Raw genomic sequence first — 20,224 nt, 5'->3', positions numbered from 1 at the left:
CTGGGAAGAGGAAAGAGTTCGGTTTGGCTGGGAAGAGAGAAGGTGAGGGGTCTTGATATGGGTATTTTTGTCCAAAATTTTAAAATGGCATATATATGAGAGATTATTTTATGGTGGCATTTAAAAAAAATTAAGTATGTTATTACCCATACTGTCTAAAATTTCCCTATATTCATTTGACACGTGTCTCAGACTAACTGCCACATCATCAGGTTACAAATTGGGATAACACACCCTTTGTTATTTAAATACCTATTGACACCTTGTAACCTCGATAAAATCAAATTACATTCATGTGTTTTATCAAACAATTTAAAATACACACTTAAATAAATTAATTTTGTTATGAAGATGGAATACCTGTGATATCTCTAACACTATTTGATATATTGAGGGGTAAATTTAATATCAAATCTCATAAATTATAATTTAATATTAAATTACACTCATCATCATATGCCACATCATATGGTATTGGATACCTTAAAACATCTTCATTACATGTTATGCTGCCAATATTAGGAGAAATATCAAATATAATATTTTATTTAATTAATACCACCTTAACTAAAAATAAAAAGGAAAACACAAAGCAACATTGCCAAAAAATAAAGTTGAATATATAGTATTTTTTTTACTTTGGGACCCACTTGAATATAACCAACTTGGTACCAGCATTGCTAATGCTCTTATAAGCTCACCTACCAATATTATAAAGGGTTTATATATTTTTGGACTCTCTATTTTGTCTCATTACCTGTTTGGATCCTGTTTTTTGACAAATTATTTTTTGGACCCTATAGTTTGTAAAATGGTTAAAATAGAACTCTAAACTCAATTTTAATGAAGAAAAAATTGAATATAACAATACATTTTTTAAGCAGAATGATTTTATTTTTGTTCTGAATTGTTAGTTTGTTAAATTATTTGTGAATTTAGTTAAGAAAATATTGACCAAAATCGGGTTTAGGGTTCTATTTTAACAATTTTACAAAATATAGGATCCAAAAAGTAATTTGTCAAAACACAGGGTCCAAACAGGTAATGACTAAATACAGGGTCCAAAAATGTATAAACCCTATTATAAATATTTATATATATATATATTTCGATCGTTGTCGTTTGCCATGCCCACTGTCGTTTATTTGTTTGTGTTCATTTTAATGTCGTTTAAGTTGGTGTCATTCCAATTTTTTTAGTTGGACAAAAAAAAAAGGAAAAAGAGTTCACATGCATGAATCATTATTGTCCTGTCTTTCATTACATAAAATTAGTAAGTGAAAACAAAGGAAGACACGCACAGACCCATCTGGACTGCCCTTTTAAGGAATCTGCTACGAAACACACAACACAACCATTGCTGCGAGGCTAAGTAAAGACAGTCATATAAATATATATATGTATACATATTATATGATTGACATGGTTACAACGAAGAAGGTTTCATGGCCTATTGACAATTTGACATCTGTTAAAAGAGTGGTGCCTAATTATACATTATATATGTGTATATTATATATGTGTGTCTACAGCCTAACCAGTACACCTTTAATAATTAGTATATATATGTATATATATAGGCCAAGTTAACAGTATCCAACCCAACAACAACTCTCCCCTTTTCTTTCTTTCACTCTCACATATATATTTTGTTATCAGAATTGGATTTGGTTAACAACCTATATAGCAATTTATATATTATTACTTCTTTGAATAATTAAAAACAGTCTAGATATTATGCACTGTATTTGATTGGAATACCAAACTCTGCTTAATTTGCTTTGCTTTTTCTATTTTTTTGTATTTATATTTTGGGGTATATATATTCAGATGCCTAAATGGTATACACTATACAGCTTGAATGCACTACTATACTGCTCAGAGGTTCAAGTGTGGGGTCTTCCAACTCTCATTTTAGGCCCTTAAACAGCCACTGCTTATATATAAATATATACATATTTGAATATATATCATTAACTATATATATAATATTGATTCATGCGCTAAAGATAACAAAGCACTTTCAAATAAAGCTTTCTTTTGAGGGGTTTCTTCCAACTTTCATCTTTCTCTAAACTTGCCCTCTTTCCCTTTTCACAATAGAAAAAATATAAAGGAAAGGCCAATTGGTTTTAGTACCTATCTATATCTAACTTTCAAAGATATTATTATGGCATTATTAATTATTATAAATACTTATATACATGCATGGTAATTGGTTTAGTTTAGTTTAGTTTAGTTAACCTTGTAGTGTATCCTTATCCTTTCGTTATAAGAATATTATTACGGGGCATCATATGTCACCACATAATGTGACAAATTGTATCCACCCCAAATTAGAAAAAGATTAATTTATAAAATAAAGGGCTTCAAAATTAAAATTTTACTAGGGCTCAATTTTAGCTATGGTACTTGTGTCGTAATTAGTATAACTTAATATCGAGTTCTATGTATTTTATTTTAAATTTGAATGTATAAAATCTAATATTAAATTATATTAATCATAATTTATTGCATTATTGGTAGTCAAATGTCATATACCAATCGTGTTATATGTATATATATATGGAATACTTTTTAATGGTTATTACTCATAGATAAGTACTAACAATTATGATGATGTGGTAACATAGTGACTTGGTATAGCAAGTCACCAATAGGTAAATATTTTTTTTCTAGATTAATTTCGAATTTAGTTATTTTTCTTTGTCATAATTAATGTTTTTTCCAACCAATGAACGAAAAATAAAATTTTTACAATATTATATTTTCATAATAAATACATGTTTTTTTATCAGGTAATCCTTCTAAAAATAACTATAAATATGAATCATTAATCTTAATTCAATAATTAATATTAAAGTAACCATCCTGATCCAGAGTAATAAACTTTAAAAGTGACCCACACATATAACTTAAAATATTGTCAAAAGAAAGAAAGGGACTGACCGCTGTACCATTGAATAATATTAATAGTAACACATGCAATTTTACTCACATTAAGTATGAAAAAGTTACAATATTATGGAATAAAGAATACATTTACATAATAAAATTACATCAAGTGTATATGAACCAAATAACAATATTATGGGATAGATTAAACAATTTCAAAAGAGACTATACATCACATATAATATTTATATATTTGGTGGCTCTTGTACTTTAGCTTGCATTCCCTTTTTTTACTTTGACTGAGAACTTTGATTAAGTTTGAAAAAAAAGCATCTTCCACATTAGTTAATTTATATATAAGTAAATATTTTGAATAATACCATATATATATATGTGAAGGGTGAGAACAAGAAAAAGTAGAGAATTAATTAAAGTAGAGAGGAGATCCATCACAACTGGGAGTACACTACATTTCATTTCCGTAGGCATTATTTTATAGAGTTAGAGAGAGCATCTTTGATTTGGGGTTAAAGAAAAAATCACAAGAATAATAATACGCTAATAGTATATATATGATAAAGTTGGAGCAATAGTGGTATACTTATATAATGAGAAATGTTAAGGGCGTTATTGGTGTCCAACATTACATGAAATTAGCATATCGCTATTAATACAATACAATATCAGAACCCACATAATTTGAATATTTATAATTAATATAGAGTATCATTAATCATGGAGAGCCACTTCATGTGCTGTTAGGTAACTTAACATGTAAAATAAGAACATTATACTATACTACACATAACAAAACTAACCCACCTATTTGAGTCAAATTCAAAAGTAGAGGACAATAGCACTTATGCTCTTTCCTTAGTTTCACATCCATCATCGTAAAACTACATACCATGTCATATCAATAGATCCCAGCCGTCCATTTAAGAAACACATATACAAATCATAGCACTAGCTGGATCCCAGTTGTCCATTGCTATAGCTACTTATTTCTTTAGTTCTTCCCACTATAAATATCCATGGCTTGTAGTTTCATATATACTCACTACAAAAGTACCATACGTACTACTGTAATACCCCAGTACCAGCCAGCCTTACTCACTCAAACATCTTTCGTAGGCCTTAAGAAAAGTTTTGAAGAAGAACACCTATTAGGTATTATCATTATCATGGGAAGGCATGGAAAGTCTTCACTATTCTCGTTGTGCAGCTTATTCAGTGCATGCTTTTCTAGTAGCAGCAGAGACGATACATACTCTGAAGAAGGTGTTTATATTCGAAGAAGAATATGCCCGAGTGAGGAAGACCGCGGTGGCTGGATTGCTGAGCCTGGTATCGACCGCAAAGCCTCGGCCTTCATCGCCAGATTCTATGAGAGTCGAGTTTCAGACCCTGAGAGGCAAACTTTGACAGCCTAAAATCATCAACATCATCACCAATATCATCATCATGGAACAGCTGCTGTTCTCTACCTGAAAGTGTCACCTGGTCATATTGTATTTTGTTTCCACTTTAGAAATGTAGTAGTCTCATAATTCTTCAAGCTTTACGCTTCCATTTTTTTCTTGTTATTTTATCCTCTCTCTCTCTCTCTTTTTCTCATGTCGTTTTTACTTGCAAGTTGTGCATCTTAGCCACTGAGTTCCAATAATGCAGACATTAATAATAATAATATATATATACCTTCTTATTAATTTCCAGTCTTTTCTACTTGTTTTTCCAGTCTTTGAAGATAAAAACAGCCCAGTTTGAAATTATTTATCATCGATCACTAAGAGTGCAATTAACTATATGACAAAAGAACAAGATACATTCATGAATGACAGATCAAAACAGGTGTATAGTTTTCAATTTCATGGGACTGAACTCAAAGCATATATCTAAGATATTACAATCATCATTAGTGTATATAGATAGTGTTGAAACTGTATCTAGAAAATGAGATAATTAATTCCATTCTTTTTTATCTGTCTAAAAGCTTTGATCTGTATAAAAGCTTGGCTACAAGCTTTGATCTGTAATTAACTGTATCTAGAACAAACTTTGCTAAAAGCTTTGGGTGCTCCAATCCAACCCTCCAAATTTTGTTTGAAAAGCCACACAATTCCTGACATTGTTGAGTGCATATATATACTATAGTCATGATCATTCCCCAACCATCTGCAATCAGTAACTGGTTTTTGGCTCAAAACCATGCCTAGTAGAGCTTAATCTGCAGCTTAACATGTATAATATGGTGCATGAAAAGTTACAGTTTTTTATTATGAATCAAATCATAATAAGAAGTGTCTCTTTCATGTCTACATATTCACCTGTTCAATATTAAATAGTTTATTTAATATGGGATTGATATTTCAACAAAGTGCTACAGTACATTATTAGTACAAGAACCACAAAGTAGTGAAGTACGTACAAAAATATCAATTTAATGTTCTTTCTTTTTTCTTTGGGTTTGGTTGCATCTTTTGCTATCACGTTTTCTTCTTTCTGGCTTTATATTCCTATATTCTTTCGCAGAAGGTACATTAATTGTATATAATAATGCATATTGCTCTATTAAAATTAGAAAAATTATAATATAAAAAAATGGTAGAAGGTATACTACACAATTGTTTAACTTATTTCACCTAAAACAAAATACTTGGAATATTAAGAAGCCATGTTCAAAACAACAGAGAAAGATTTTTCACCACAAAGATCAACATCATGAATAGAAAACATTTATGAATAGTTGTGTAAGAGAGAGCTTGAGAAGGTGCCAGACAGCCTGAGATGGGGGGATTGTTTTCACTGTCTGGTGTTTTTTTTCCTAAGGTCTTTCTTTTGTCAATCAATCAATAAGTATGAATGATCACAAAAGATTCTCAAATATTGGACATTTTGATCTTAATATGTAAAAAAATATACCATGTTGTATTTGGAAATATTCATAATATATAGCTAGGTGGAATTTAAGTTTCTTGCCTACCCTTTTCTCACACATAAGTAACAGTGGGCAATATAGGAAAGAAATCACCACCTGAAATACTCCAAATAATTTTATACCAAGTTATAATGATTTTCTTTCTTTTCTTAAGCATTAAGAAGAAGAGTGTGGTCAAGGAACCTTATGCCTTATCAAACTCATGGTGTCCAACTAATGGCTACTCCCAGTAAAGCTACCACCTTGAAAAAAACAAAAAAGGTGACCCTTTAGGCTCATAAATCTTTATAGGGAACGCTAGTGGTGTAGGATGAGGTATGAAGGTCACAACACAAGACCCATTTGCTCATTTTATTAAGAAAAACAAGTTAACTCTTCCGATGATTGCCTTTTTGTCTTAAAGATCTCTTTTTTAAGTTCCTTTAGGCCTTGGAAACGAGTGATGGATGGTATACTTTTCTCTTCCACTGAGGGGTTAATGGGCTATTATGCCTTTTTACTTTGCTTGGTATTTTCTGGTGTACTTGTTTACATGTTTAGGTAGGCATTGTATGCGTGCGTAGGGGGGTCCCAAGTGGATGGGATACCCCCATTTCTTTTGGCAATCTAATCCCACCGAACACTGAATACTCCTACCCCAACGTCAACATCAACTTTAAGATTCTCATCTCCATGGACAAATGCACGCCATTGCAGTACTAGCTTCGGAATCTTACTCTCATTCTGCTCCATCTGACTGGAATTTAGATTTTTCAATGGCTAATAGTCATATGTTGGAAATACATGTTCATATTCTATGATGAAATATCAAATCAAACCATAATAGTAATAATAGTCAAGGAACACATGGAATGGAATAGAATGAAGAATTTCAAAGTCACATGACAACTTTGAATATCATTTGAGTAAACAAAAGGAAAAACAATAACTGCTGGGGCATGAAAACCTGTATAACCAACCAGGCACTCTCCCTCTCTATGACTCTCCCAAAGTGAGTGATCTAAGCCTGGTAGAAGAAAAAAATTTGAACAAATTTAAGTTAAGTAGAGAATAGTAGAATTATCATAAGATTATATCTATCTATAGTGCAGACATAGGATAGGAGTACCAACCTTGCTAGCAATGTTGTTAGAAAGCCAGTCAAGGCCCTCATACAACCCTTCCCCAGAAGTGGCACATGTGCTCTGAATGTACCTGGAAATGTTTAAGTTCATAGGAAAGATAGTTGAGTTCATAGTAGGATTAGGATAAGAGAAGACAGAAATGTTGAAATTGAATATAGCATTAGCATATACCAGTGGCGTTGTCTAAGAGAATGAAGGCCAAGCTTATCAGTAATTTCAGCAGCATTCATGGCATTGGGTAGGTCTTGCTTGTTAGCAAACACAAGCAGAACAGCATCCCTTAGTTCATCCTGTTTGCTCATCATCATTATATTAAGATATTAGCTATGATATATAATAAGATAATATGTCAATGTGTTATATGTATACATATATGTATATACCTCATTCAACATCCTATGTAACTCATCTCTAGCCTCAACCGCACGATCACGGTCATTACTATCGACCACAAAGATAAGACCTTGTGTGTTTTGAAAATAATGTCTCCATAAAGGTCGAATCTGAACATGCATAATCAACAACAGCAAAGATAAATATCATCGCATATTCATGTTCATATGATTAAGAGTATTAGTATGAAACTATGAATGAATCATAACATATATTCAGAAGAAAATATAATATTAGCTTGCCTTGTCCTGACCCCCAACATCCCAGACTGTAAAGCTAATGTTCTTGTATTCCACAGTTTCCACATTAAATCCTGCAATGCAGGAATAATTATGCATGTATAACTGAGAATATGATAATCCAATTCAATCAATAATCATAAAAACAAAGATATATATATATATATATATATATATACGAATACATACCAATGGTGGGAATGGTGGTGACAATCTCCCCTAACTTAAGCTTGTACAAAATGGTGGTTTTACCAGCTGCGTCCAGACCCACCATTAGAATCCTCATCTCTTTCTTCGCGAACAATTTGCTGAACAATTTCCCGAACGAAAGTCCCATTTTTTTTGGTAATTCAAATCTGAAATGGATGAGATCTAACAATCACAGACCTTATTTTGGATTTCAGATTTCAGATTTTTCCTTTCCTTCAATTCTCTATATATACCCCACCTTCCCTTCCTCCTTTAATATGGACCTTATTTTAACATATTTTTATTTAAAAGGGCTTTCTTTATTTTATTTTTAGAAAAATAAAATAAAATCTTGATTGTAGCTTTCAATGAGATATTACAAATTTCTTATAGACCCATTTCAAGTAAAGGGCAGCCACTAACAAAGCCACCTCCTTTCTTTTCAATTTCTCATTCCTTCTTCTTCACAGATAGTCTCTCTGCTCAAATCAAACCAAACAAATCACAATTCCCTCATTAGTTATTATAGTAAAAAATATATTTTTATTTTTATTTTTATTTTCTAATTCACACGAGTGAGTAAAAAAAATTATACTACTTACTTATTAATTCATAAGTAACTATCATTGTAGTTCCATAGAGAGACATATTTAAGAAACGAGGTCCAAAACCTCTATACAATCCCCACCATCCATCTTCTTTAAGCAGTATTTTTGTGGTCTTCACAATTGAGGGTCTCCCCCCAACCCCATCATAGTCATCCATTACCTGAAGCCTTGTCTTTATTGTGTCAATGGGAGTAGTGATGACCGAGGAACAAGCCCCTGCTACCATCCCTGCACTAGCTTGAACTGTCACCATTTTCATATGACTTGGTCTCTTCTCTCTTTCATCATCTCCATACCCCAAACTCCTACAAACCCAATTCAAAATATTTATAGATTGTACTAATAGAGACATGGATAGAGACATTTAGTTCAAAAAATAGCACCTCCACATAATGTGTTGAGCAGCACCATACACACCCCACCATAGTGCAGATGCTGGGGACTGAGTCACCACTGTCAATCCAAACCCTCTATACAGACCTCGAATCCCCTCGGCTTTGACCACCTTTCGCGTGATATCCAATGCCCCATTGCAGTTGATAGTCCCGGGAAGTCCTTGCACCATTAGCCTCTGACATATCTGATATAAACATACACACACGCATAACATCAAACAATGGAAAGACTAGTTAGTAGTAGCAATAGATTGGGTAAGAAGAAGAGAGTTAGTTCCACACACCACATCCAATGGCACAAAGTAGACACAAGAAACCAAATTGGAGAACATGCCAGCCACCCCATTGGCAATGCCCACACGTGTAACCTCGGGCAGCATGTCTAAGCCTTGTGTGTACTTCATCATCATGTGTTTAGATACTTCAAGAGATGTCAAATGCAAGACTCTCCCAGGTAATGATCCAATGGCCGAAGTCCCAAAACCCCTGTAGAGGCCAACCACACCGTCCCTCTTCAATACATGGCTAAACACTTTAAACCCAGATGACCCAGAAGAAGAAACAGACTGAGCTACTTGCATTCTGGTCTTGACCAGTGCTGTTGGATGCAATAGACCTTGCTGCACTGTGAACAGTACAGCCCCAATCATATGGAACCTCCACTTATCCAACCTAACATAAACAAAACTAGAACTTTGTAAGTCTATAAACTTGTATGTAAATATATAAAAAATGAGTGAATGGAACCTGTCCCAGTTGATGTCAGTGTCAGCCAGAGCTAGCTCCTGAGGAGACACGGCCTCAGCTTCCATGGCCATTTGATTACTTACCAAACAACCATTGAAGGACTCTGTTTTTCCTGTGTTATATAACTCGCTTTATGTTACAGTTCAAGCAAACAGAAAATTTGAGAATGTTCGGGTCGGTTTTTTCATTACTGCACCTAACCAAATCATGACATCATCAATATTTCTTTCTTTCTAGGGCAATAAACCAATCAATACTTTGTCAAAAAAAAAAAGACAAAACACACAAGGAGAAACCAACCCATATTTGGGTTGGGCCTTATAAATCCTAGAATCCAAGCCCAAATGAAAAAAATTATATAAATATTTAACAGAAAAAAATAGAACATTTTAGTTTGAGTTTGAAAAATACTATTCTTTGTTGTATTTTGTTTAGGAGTGTTCATCAAATAAATTAGTTGGGTTATAACATAATTTAATCATCACAATGTAAAAATTGGGTTGCAAAAATTTAACTCTAACCTGTCCAATTAAAAAAAAAATTGAACTCATCCAATGTTTTAGGCCGCTTGGATAGGTTAACCCACCCAAACCACTCATAAGTTTTTTTTTTTTAAATATTCAAATAATTAGATTCAACAAACTAAAAGTATAATATATATCTTCCAATCCTTAGACATATTATTCTAGATTAAAACTTTAAAACATTACTCTAAAGTCATTTTTAAAACTTTAAAAACAATATTTAATATTACATATAATATAGGTAATGTTGCGTTCGATTCAATCACAATAACAAGAACAATATCTGGACAAGAAAACCAATTAGCTAAACAAGATAAATGCAGTAAGATAACAAGATGGAAATAAAACTCAACACAGGAAATGTAACGCCCTGGATAGCCAAGACTGTTATACTGTGTGTTTATAAAAGTGCAAGACTTGTTAATCAAGTCATTTAATTAGAAATGTGTTAGTAAAACTGTAGTTAAACTAGGGTTAAAATATTTTGGCCACAAACGCTATAATTCTAATAATCAAACATTTTTACATGGGATCCCAAAAGTAATAACGTTAAAAGACAGTTTACAAAATTTCATGACAAAAGTACAACTACTAGCCACTCTAAGGGCAAAACAGACAATTAGGCTTTTCCCGTCCTGTACCGCTTCTCAATCGTGACGGCCGATCAACTGACTATGTACATTCAGCCTCAAAGCTCTCCATCTCAGGACTGGTCCACTTTACCCTTGCCTTTACCTTCACCACGTAGCACCCGTGAGCTAAGGCCCAGCAAGAAAACACAATAACAGAGCATAATCATTAATCAAACAATCAACTCATACAGTGTAATCATATACTCAACAATCCACAATATTCACATAATCAGGTATTCAGCATACCAATCTTACCAATCAACATTAATAATCAATTCACATGTAATAACCAGGGTCAGCGCCCTTAGGTCGCACCCCCTATTTATCCCACTGACTCCGGCCCGCTTAAACCGAGCTCAGTGAATATTAAGCTGTCCTCAGCTACCAGTGGCCGAGTCGCACCCTGTGCGCAAATATTGATTCCAGCACCCTTAGGTCATTCATCACATGTCTCATGGCATAATACCATCTATGACATATACAGATATAGGGAGCTCTTTGTCCCAACATAATCACATAATTGGGTGCAGTTTTCTTACCTTTAGATTCCAATAGCTTTATTCAATTCAACCCTCAAGCACGATCCTGTCCGAGCCCTTGCGTACACCTAGTCACAGCCATAGATCAGAATCATCACCAAACTTCAATCCCAAAACCTAGCCTCGGGACCAATCCTGAGCCCTCAGGAAGCCCTAATTCCACCAAACGGGGTGGTGGAATCGAACCCCGAGCCCCCGGGCAAAAACCCTAAGAAATAACTCAAAAATCCCCTTCTGGGAACAGGGTAGCGCTACAACGCCCTAAAGTGGGCGCTACAGCGCTACAAACAGAGCCAAAAACGCCCCAAGCATCCAAGCCTAGCGCTGTAGCGCCCTAAGGCTAGCGCTACAGCACTAGTCACAACCAGACATCAGCCTGTTTTCACCTCTTCGAACTTCCTCGAGCCAAAACTCTCCAAAACCCTTCCAAACCTCAACCAAACTCCAAAACAAGCCTACTAACATCTATATCTCACCCCATATGACCCAACCATACAAAACTCAATCACATGCACCCCAAAATAAAGAAACCACCATAGTTGAGCTTAGAGCTCAAAAACTCAACAGAAAACAACAAAAACCTCAGGACTTTAGAGCTAGAATTTCATACCTTCAATGGAGATTCTCAACCTAGATTATTCCTAGTGTCCTTTCAGCCTCAAGCCCTTCACTTCCTCAAGCTTATCCCCCTTGATTCCATCCAAAACTCAAGTTTAGAAAATCATCTCAGCCAAAACCAGAAACACAAGAGAAGAACCTAGAAACTTACCTCAGTTGGATGCCTAATCCCTGCTGAACTCTCAAACTTGATCAAGGTCCCAAGTGCAAAGCCTTAGCCTGAAGCTCCTCTGAACTTTAGCTCCAAAAAGCCCCAAGAATTGAAGAAGGAATCTCAAACCGTGAGAGAGAAGAGACCTCTATTTCTTTTTCCTTCTTTCCCTTCTTTTCTTCAGACTTCTAAAACTTTCTACATATCCCACTAAGGCAATAAAGCCAAAACTAACACTTATCTGATTTTAAACACCAAAAGACCAAACTGCCCTCCCAATTAAAACTAAGCTTTTGAACATCCTAAGGGCATTTTAGTCATTACTCCCACTTCCCGCTAAAGTGTCTCTAATATTTACCGCTTACTTCCCAACACCTAACTAATCACCAATTATATTCCTCAATCTCAAATAATCCCCAATATACTTCTTAAATTCCCATAAATACCCCCAGGCTCGCCCCGAGCCGGGTATAAATCCCCACCATGACTTTTTCGCTAACCCGCTCACTAGGATCGCCTCGAGTCACAAGTTACAAATATATCCACATAATAATGTGGTCTCAAAAATTTATCACAAATATTTACATTTATGCCATCAACGGGCCAAAATTACGAATATGCCCGTCTAACCTAATCAGGGCCTACATACATACTAATACACATAGTCATGCATCACATATATCCAAGTAATCATATAACATGCTTTTATTCATTAAATCACATATAATCTAGTTATGCCCTCCCGACACACTAATCAATGCCCTTAAGCCCTATTAGCAAATTTGGGTCGTTACAGGAAATACGTGGTTCAACCCTATATCAAGAGCCTACATCCATGAGAACAATCTTCAATGGTTGGTGTACGCCCTGATTTTCCAACGGGCTATTAGCGAGCTGAGATACGACCTAAGTTATATCAGCCACGTGGATCCCCCATGACCAGAGCTGTTGTCGTCAGGTCCTACCTCGTTAGCTCGGGGTATCCAAAGGTTCGCCAAGATTACGTAAGGACTGAGTCTGGACTGTGAAGGCCACAGGTCGAGGAAGCATCCAGCTCGTGGTACGAGCTAGAGTTGGAGGCTATGAACTTTTATAAAGTCAACCACGCAAGGTAAATGTGCATATATCAGACATCACGTGTCTGATATATCCCTGACTTCTCGGACACGCAGCATGAACGTGTATATTCAGGCACCCACGATTGGGTTGGGTCGTGCGGCCCATTATCCCCCTTACCTATTGATTAGACCACACTTCATGTGTCAGGTTTTAGGAATTAATCATGAATGTCACAGAAGTGACATGATAGGCAAGAAGGTCACGGGATGACCCCCTTACCAATTCCTAGGTGCCCTCTCCTATAAATATGGAGACCCTGGGAGTTGCAAGGGGTTGGATTCTATTGTGTAAAGAAATACCCTGTAAAAGAATACCAAGCATATAGCAATAATATTGGCTGGTGGAGTAGAAGGATTTTAACCTTTGAACCACCTAAAAAACGTAATTGTGTCACCAGTCCATTTAAAAGATCATTCATCTATTTCGGTTCATTGTTAAGCACTAATCCCTTCCTCTTATCTTCTCAATTACCTGTAGGCGAAGAATCGCGTCAACAGTTTGGTGCTTTCATTGAGAGCTAGTTAGATTGGTGCTATCGCAAACATCCAACTATGGTGACCACTCGATCAAGACACGGTAACGAGGCGGAACAACATGATGGGCAGGAGGCTCATCATGCTGCCATCTCTGGTGAGCAAAATCCTGAAGTCCAGCAGCGGCCGGGCAAGCAGCCGGTTGGCCAGGATGACACTGGAAGTTCGGCGCCCCGGCCACCTAATCCAAACCCAGATTTTTACACTGCGGTAGAAATGGAGAACGCTCAGCTGAGGAGCCAACTAGCGAAAGCTAGTCAGCAGATTAAGGAGGTGCTGGCCTGACTACCCCCTCTTACAACCGACGCTTACGTTGGAAAGAGGCAAGGCAAGACTCGTAAGTCCTGCCAGGGTAATCGGTCCAGGCCTAGCCGCTCGGACAGACCTCCGACATCCAACTCTATTCCCTCATCGCACCGTCGAGAGGCAAACTTTGAAGAAATGCCTAAAGCCGAACAACAGTATAGCCGCTCGGTCCGAACTTCAACTCCCAGCCAGCCTCGAGCGCGCCCAGGAGGGCTCGAGGGAATTCTAGAAGGAGGTCCAGGGAGGGCTCACAACACCAGCCCGTCCTGCGCCTCGTCCAGATCGCCAAGCGCGGGACTCGCAGGTTGGCAGGGCCGAAAGGTCCCCACCTAACTTGATCCGCCCTAACGGAACCAGGATTGCATCTCCGATCAGGCATCCTCCGTCTCCAATAAGATACCTGTCTCCTCCTCGGCCCATCCGAGATATTCCAGCTTATGGAAGCAGCAGGAGAAACGCCATCCGCAGGACCTTCCCGACGTAGCAGGGCGCCAAGAGAGAGCCCGGATCCTCACCCCCAGAGGCGGACTCCGACCTTTTCTAACGGGAGCTACTGGACCGTCAGTTGCCGGAGCGACCTTTCTGGCGGAGACCTGCATCAACGCTTAAGCTTGGCGCAAAGTCCTCAAGCCACCCAGAGGGGCGACCTTCGAGATCACCTTAACTCTCATAGGGGGGAACCAGTAGGAGGTGGCAGCCATGCTTGCTCAGGGGGAAACCTGTCCGAGGTGCGTAACGGCGGGAATTCCCCAAATAACCTATCTCAAGATAGGAGGGGCAATAACCCACCAAACGTATACAATGGATCCGGAGCTGTCGATCAGCCCCGGAATAACCAAGGAAATCAGGACAAAACCCTTTAGCGCCTAGCTCAAATGGAGGAGCTAATGAGGAAGCTCCTGTCGGAGAAAGAGAAAGACGAATATGATTCGGGGGACAAGCTTGAGCTCTTCGCCCCCAGCATAGTAGCAACGGCATACCCACCCGGTTTCCGTATGCCGCACCTGTCCAAATTCAACGGAGACGGAGATCCGTCGAATCATCTGAGGATGTTCAATACCCTGATGATGGCCCATAACATTGGCCCCGAGCTGAGGTGTCTGATATTTCCCTCCACACTGACTGGACCAGCCAGACAGTGGTTCAAACAAAGCAAGAAACAATCAATCAGCTCCTGGAAGACTTTCTCTGCTGACTTCAAAAGGGCATTCCGAGCCTCCCAGGCTGCCCGCGTCAAGGTCGACTCTCTGGCTAACGTGAGGCAACAACCCGATGAGCCTCTGAAGGCTTACCTGAGCAGGTTCGCGAACGTCGTTGCTCGGGCCAGAGACGCAGATGACAGCTCCAAGCTCATGGCTTTGAGGACTGGAATCCTCGTCGGAGGGGGACTCTGGAACGAAATACAAAGGAAGGGAGTCAGCTCAGTAAATGAATTCCTGAATAGGGCCCAAGGATGGATCAACTTGGAGGAAGCCCAAGCCTCGGCTGCAGGAACTAGCCAGGTCCCTGAGCAGCCCGCTGGAGTGGGAACGAAGGTCGTGACAGTGACCCAGAACGTCACACAGAATAACCAGTTCGGTGGAGGTAAAAGAAAGGGGAACGGCGAGGGCAACCAGCACGACCCAAAGAAGAATAAGTTCGTAGACAAATTTAAGCCGGTCTACGCGACTTATACAGAGCTCACCGACTCTAGGGAGAACATCTTCCTAGCTAATTCTGCTCGCCTCCCCTGGAAGAAGCCGAAGCCGTTAAAGCACCAGAAGGGGAAGAGAGACACCTCCAAGTTTTGTCGTTTTCACAACGATGTTGGCCACAATACTGATGATTGTAGGCATTTGAAAGATGAGATCGAACCTCTCATCAGAGCCGGCCCCTTGGCTCAGTACGCGCGGAATAAGGTTCCGGCAAGCCGACCTGCTCCGGAAGTCCCGATCAGCTAGCCCAGGTCTCGGGTAGATCAATATGTCCCTCCTCCAGTGATAGGAGGAGAGATATCCATAATCTCGGGAGGTCTGCATTTGGCTGGCGCGAGCAGGGGTGCCCAGAAGAGGTACGTAAACGAACTCAAGGCGCATAACGGAGTAGAGTTCGTCCCGGAGCAGCGTCTGCCAAAGCAGTAGCGACTAGAGAGACAGCCAATTATTTTTACTGAAGAAGATGCCAACCACGTTTAGTTCCCTCATAACGACCCCTTGGTCATAGCAGTGCAGCTTGCTAATCGGAGGGTCAGGAGAGTGCTGATCGATAATGGGAGCTCGGTAAATCTTCTATTCCATTCCACGCTGGAGAAGATGGGTTTGACTGTCGCCGAGCTGAAGGCGACCTCCATGATGCTGTATGGTTTTTCGGGAGAAGGATCAGCGGCTATAGGGACTATCGAGTTGGTGATCACCTTAGGAGAGAAGGACCTCGGACAATCTCCAAACTCCTCGAGTTCGTGGTCATCGACTGCCCCGCTGCGTACAATGCTATTTTGGGCCGACCCACACTTATAGCTTTTGAGGCCATCACTTCCATTCACCACCTCGCGATGAAATTCCCTACTTCCACGGGAATATGCATGGTCTATGGCGATCAGCTCGCTGCCAGGGAATGCTACAGCATTTCCATGAAGGGAAAATCGAAACCCGGGCAGCTAGCAATGGCCATCCAAGGTGGAGGAGAGGAATCTCAGGAACCTTTAACTGATCCTGAGATTGAAAAACCTCAGAGCGCCGAAGGGGAAAATATCGTCTTAAGTGAGGATATTGACCCCCGAATAGGCGAGGATAAGTCCGAGCTCCAGGTCATTGAAGAGCTCGAGGAAGTAAACACCAATCCACAAAATCCTTCACAAATGGTCAAGCTCAGGAAAAACCTCTGTAGCAAGAGGAAAGCGGAGCTGATCAAATATCTGCAGAATAACCTAGATGTGTTTGCGTGGTCACACGAGGACATGGTGGGAATCAGTCCAAATGTCATGATGCACACCCTTCATTTGGATAAGAGCGTTCCTGCAAAGTCCCAGAAGCAGAGGCGCCTGGGAACAACTCGGGCTGAGGCCTTAGAGGAAGAAGTAGCCCGGCTCAAGAAATGTGGCTTTATCCGTGAAGCCAAGTTTCCAATTTGGGTCGCCAACCCCGTGCTGGTCCCGAAGCCCAACGGGAAATGGAGGACATGCATCGACTTCTCCGACCTGAATAAAGCCTGCCCCAAAGATTGTTTTCCCTTGCCAAGAATTGACCAATTGGTGGATGCCACGGCGGGGCACGAGCTCATGTACTTTATGGACGCGTACTCAGGCTACAATCAGATCGCCATGAATCCGGCAGACAAGGAGCATGTCTATTGTTACAAGGTCATGCTGTTCGGGCTGAAGAACGTCGGCGCTACATACCAGAGATTAGTAAATAGAATGTTCGCCAACCAGATCGGGAAGAACATGGAAGTTTACGTTGATGACATGCTGGTCAAGTCAAATACTACCGACAACCATGTTTCTGACCTGGAAGAATGCTTAAAGATACTACGGGAATACAGCATGAGGCTTAATCCACAGAAGTGCACTTTTGGGGTCGCATCTGGAAAATTCCTCGGGTTCATCGTCAATACCCGAGGAATCGAAGCAAACCCCGACAAGATCAGGTCATTGCTCGAGCTTCCCTCACCCAGGTCGCGCAAAGATGTCCAAGGCCTGACAGGAAGGGTGGCAGCCTTAAATCGATTTATTTCAAAATCCACCGACAAGTGTCTGCCATTCTACAACCTGCTCCGAGGAAATAAAAAGTTCGAATGGACAGAAGAGTGCGAAAGTGCTTTCCTCGACCTGAAGGCACCCGTATTTTTCAAACCAAAGGCAGGAGAGCCTCTTTTTCTCTACCTAGCTGTCACAGAGGATGCAACTAGTGCCGTATTGGTCCGAGAAGAAGACCGGGTTCAAAAATCGGTCTACTACATCAGTAAGAGACTTCTCGGGGCTGAATCCCGATACCCGTTGATGGAAAAGTTGGCGTTCTGTCTTATCACGGCCTCCCGAAAGCTCAGGTCGTATTTCCAGTCCCACTCAATACACGTCATGATCGATCAGCCTTTAAGGCAGGTTTTGCAAAAACCTGAAGCATCGGGATGCCTATTAAAGTGGGCTATCAAACTCAGTCAGTTCGAGATTTTGTACACCCCACGAACTGCTATAAAAAGTCAGGCCCTGGCCGATTTTGTGGCAGAATGCACAGGATTCTGAGAGGATCCTGTATAAGACTCACCCCAGGTCACCTCAGCCCAAACGTCGTGGAAGATCTTCGTGGATGGCTCATCCAATGAGAATGGCTCCGGGGCTGGAATCATTCTGATATCCCCTGAGGGACATAGATTCCACTCGGCGCTGAGATTCGGATTCAAGGCCTCCAACAACGAGGTCGAATACGAAGCTTTGCTGGCCGGGCTAAGAATAGCTCAGGAGCTAAGGGCGAGCTCCGTTCAGTGCTTTAGTGACTCCCAGCTCGTGGTAAACCAGGTGCTGGGCGAATATCAGGCACGAGGAACCAAGATGGCTGCTTACCTGGCAAAGGTAAAAGTCGAACTGTCTGCGTTTGGGCGAGGCCATTCCTGAAAAAGGCAAACTTCCTTCCCAACTGAAATTCAATGTTCAAGGCCAACACATGGCCCAATCTTCAACTTCTAATGATCAAAACGTCAAGGAAGTAAATGCCATCACGACGAGAAGCGGTAAAACTTTGCCAGACCCACCCATAAAATCCAACTCTCCTAGTATTCCAAAAGTCATTCCTGAAAATCCACCACTCAATGCCATTCCAAAGGTACCATTTCCCCAGGCTTTGAAACCTGTTGGGAAACTTCCTGATAACCGAGCTGAACTCCTTGAGCACTTGACACAAGTGAAGATTAATCTTCCTTTGCTTCACATCATTAAACAAGTGCCTGCTTATGCCAAAATCATCAAGGATCTTTGCACTGCAAAAAGGAAGCACCATGTCAAGAAGACTGCTTTCTTGACCGAGCAAGTGAGTGCGGTGATTGAACAAAAGACACCGCCTAAATACAAAGATCCCGGTTGTCCCACCATTTCTTGCCAAATTGGGACCCATGAAGTCAGCCAAGCCTTACTTGATCTTGGCGCGAGTGTCAATATCATGCCTTATTCTGTATACTCGCAACTCGGTCTTGGAGAAATGAAGCCAACATCTGTTGTACTACAGCTTGCTGATCGTTCCACCAAAAATCCTAGGGGTATCGTTGAGGATGTATTGGTTCAAATTGAAAAATTCTATTACCCCGTGGATTTTATTATTCTTGATACCCAGTCTGTGGTGAACATGGAGTCTAAAATTCCTATTATCCTCAGAAGACCATTCCTTGCTACTGCAAATGCTTTGATCAATTGTCGGAATGGTCTAATGAAGATATCGTTTGGAAACATGACTCTTGAAGTCAATATCTTCCACATCGGGAAACAACCCCGAGAAGATGATGAATGCTATCAAACATTCATGATTGACTCTTTAATTCCCGAGGAGGTTCAATTGCGCAACAACTTTGATAATCTTGATGAACTCCTCCTTCTGTCCGACAACGAAAGTCCAAGCTCTATTGAGTCTACTCTTGCAATATCAGATTGCATAGACTCACGCAATAGACAGACTCAGTTTTGGCAACCTCGCTTTGAAGAGCTACCTCGCGAGAGGGCACAGCCGAAAACTTCAGCCGAAGAGGTTCCAATTGTTCAATTGACCCAACTTCCCGAGGGTTTGAAACATGCCTTCTTGGGAGACGGTGAAACCTTTCCAGTTATCATCTCATCCAACCTTCAAAATTCTCAAGAATTGCAGTTACTCGAGCTACTGCGAGCACATAAATCTGCGATAGGTTGGACGCTTGTTGATATCAAAGGTATTAGCTCGTTAATTTGCTCCCATCGGATCAATCTGGAGGACGAGGCTATCCCTCGAAGAGACCCTCAAAGGCGACTGAACCCCACGATGAAAGAGGTTGTAAAAAATGAAGTTTTGAAATTGTTAGATGCCGGTATTATTTACCCGGTAGCAGATAGCTAATGGGTCAGTCCAACTCAAGTTGTGCCCAAGAAATCTGGTGTCACCGTTATCCAAAACGAAAAAGGGGTCCTTGTCCCCACAAGAACGGTGACGAGGTGGCGCATGTGCATTGATTATAGAAAATTGAATGTCGCCTCCCGCAAAGATCATTTTCCACTCCCATTCATTGATCAAATCCTTGAACGTGTAGCTGGTCATCCTTTCTATTGCTTTCTTGATGGCTA

General features: G+C 39.9%; 2 protein-coding genes across 2 annotated transcripts; both read right to left on the bottom strand.

Annotated features, from left to right (window-relative positions):
• Positions 1 to 6,566: 6,566 nt before the first annotated feature.
• LOC133819609 (ADP-ribosylation factor 1) lies at positions 6,567 to 7,954 on the bottom strand. Its single transcript, XM_062252899.1, has 6 exons — positions 7,779 to 7,954; positions 7,593 to 7,663; positions 7,341 to 7,460; positions 7,129 to 7,247; positions 6,946 to 7,027; positions 6,567 to 6,839 (listed from the first exon to the last, which is right to left on the bottom strand). Exons 1-6 carry the CDS (start codon positions 7,924 to 7,926, stop codon positions 6,834 to 6,836), a joined length of 546 nt encoding a protein of 181 aa, XP_062108883.1. The 5' UTR covers positions 7,927 to 7,954; the 3' UTR covers positions 6,567 to 6,833.
• A 193-nt stretch (positions 7,955 to 8,147) lies between these two features.
• On the bottom strand, positions 8,148 to 9,833 carry LOC133819608 (uncharacterized). Its single transcript, XM_062252898.1, has 5 exons — positions 9,529 to 9,833; positions 9,066 to 9,453; positions 8,770 to 8,966; positions 8,381 to 8,691; positions 8,148 to 8,257 (listed from the first exon to the last, which is right to left on the bottom strand). Exons 1-5 carry the CDS (start codon positions 9,597 to 9,599, stop codon positions 8,229 to 8,231), a joined length of 996 nt encoding a protein of 331 aa, XP_062108882.1. The 5' UTR covers positions 9,600 to 9,833; the 3' UTR covers positions 8,148 to 8,228.
• Between the last annotated feature and the right edge of the window lie 10,391 nt (positions 9,834 to 20,224).

Source organism: Humulus lupulus, chromosome 2 (assembly GCF_963169125.1).
Source record: "Humulus lupulus chromosome 2, drHumLupu1.1, whole genome shotgun sequence".
Taxonomy (NCBI): Eukaryota; Viridiplantae; Streptophyta; class Magnoliopsida; order Rosales; family Cannabaceae; genus Humulus; species Humulus lupulus.
This window is presented reverse-complemented; position numbering and strand designations above follow the sequence as displayed.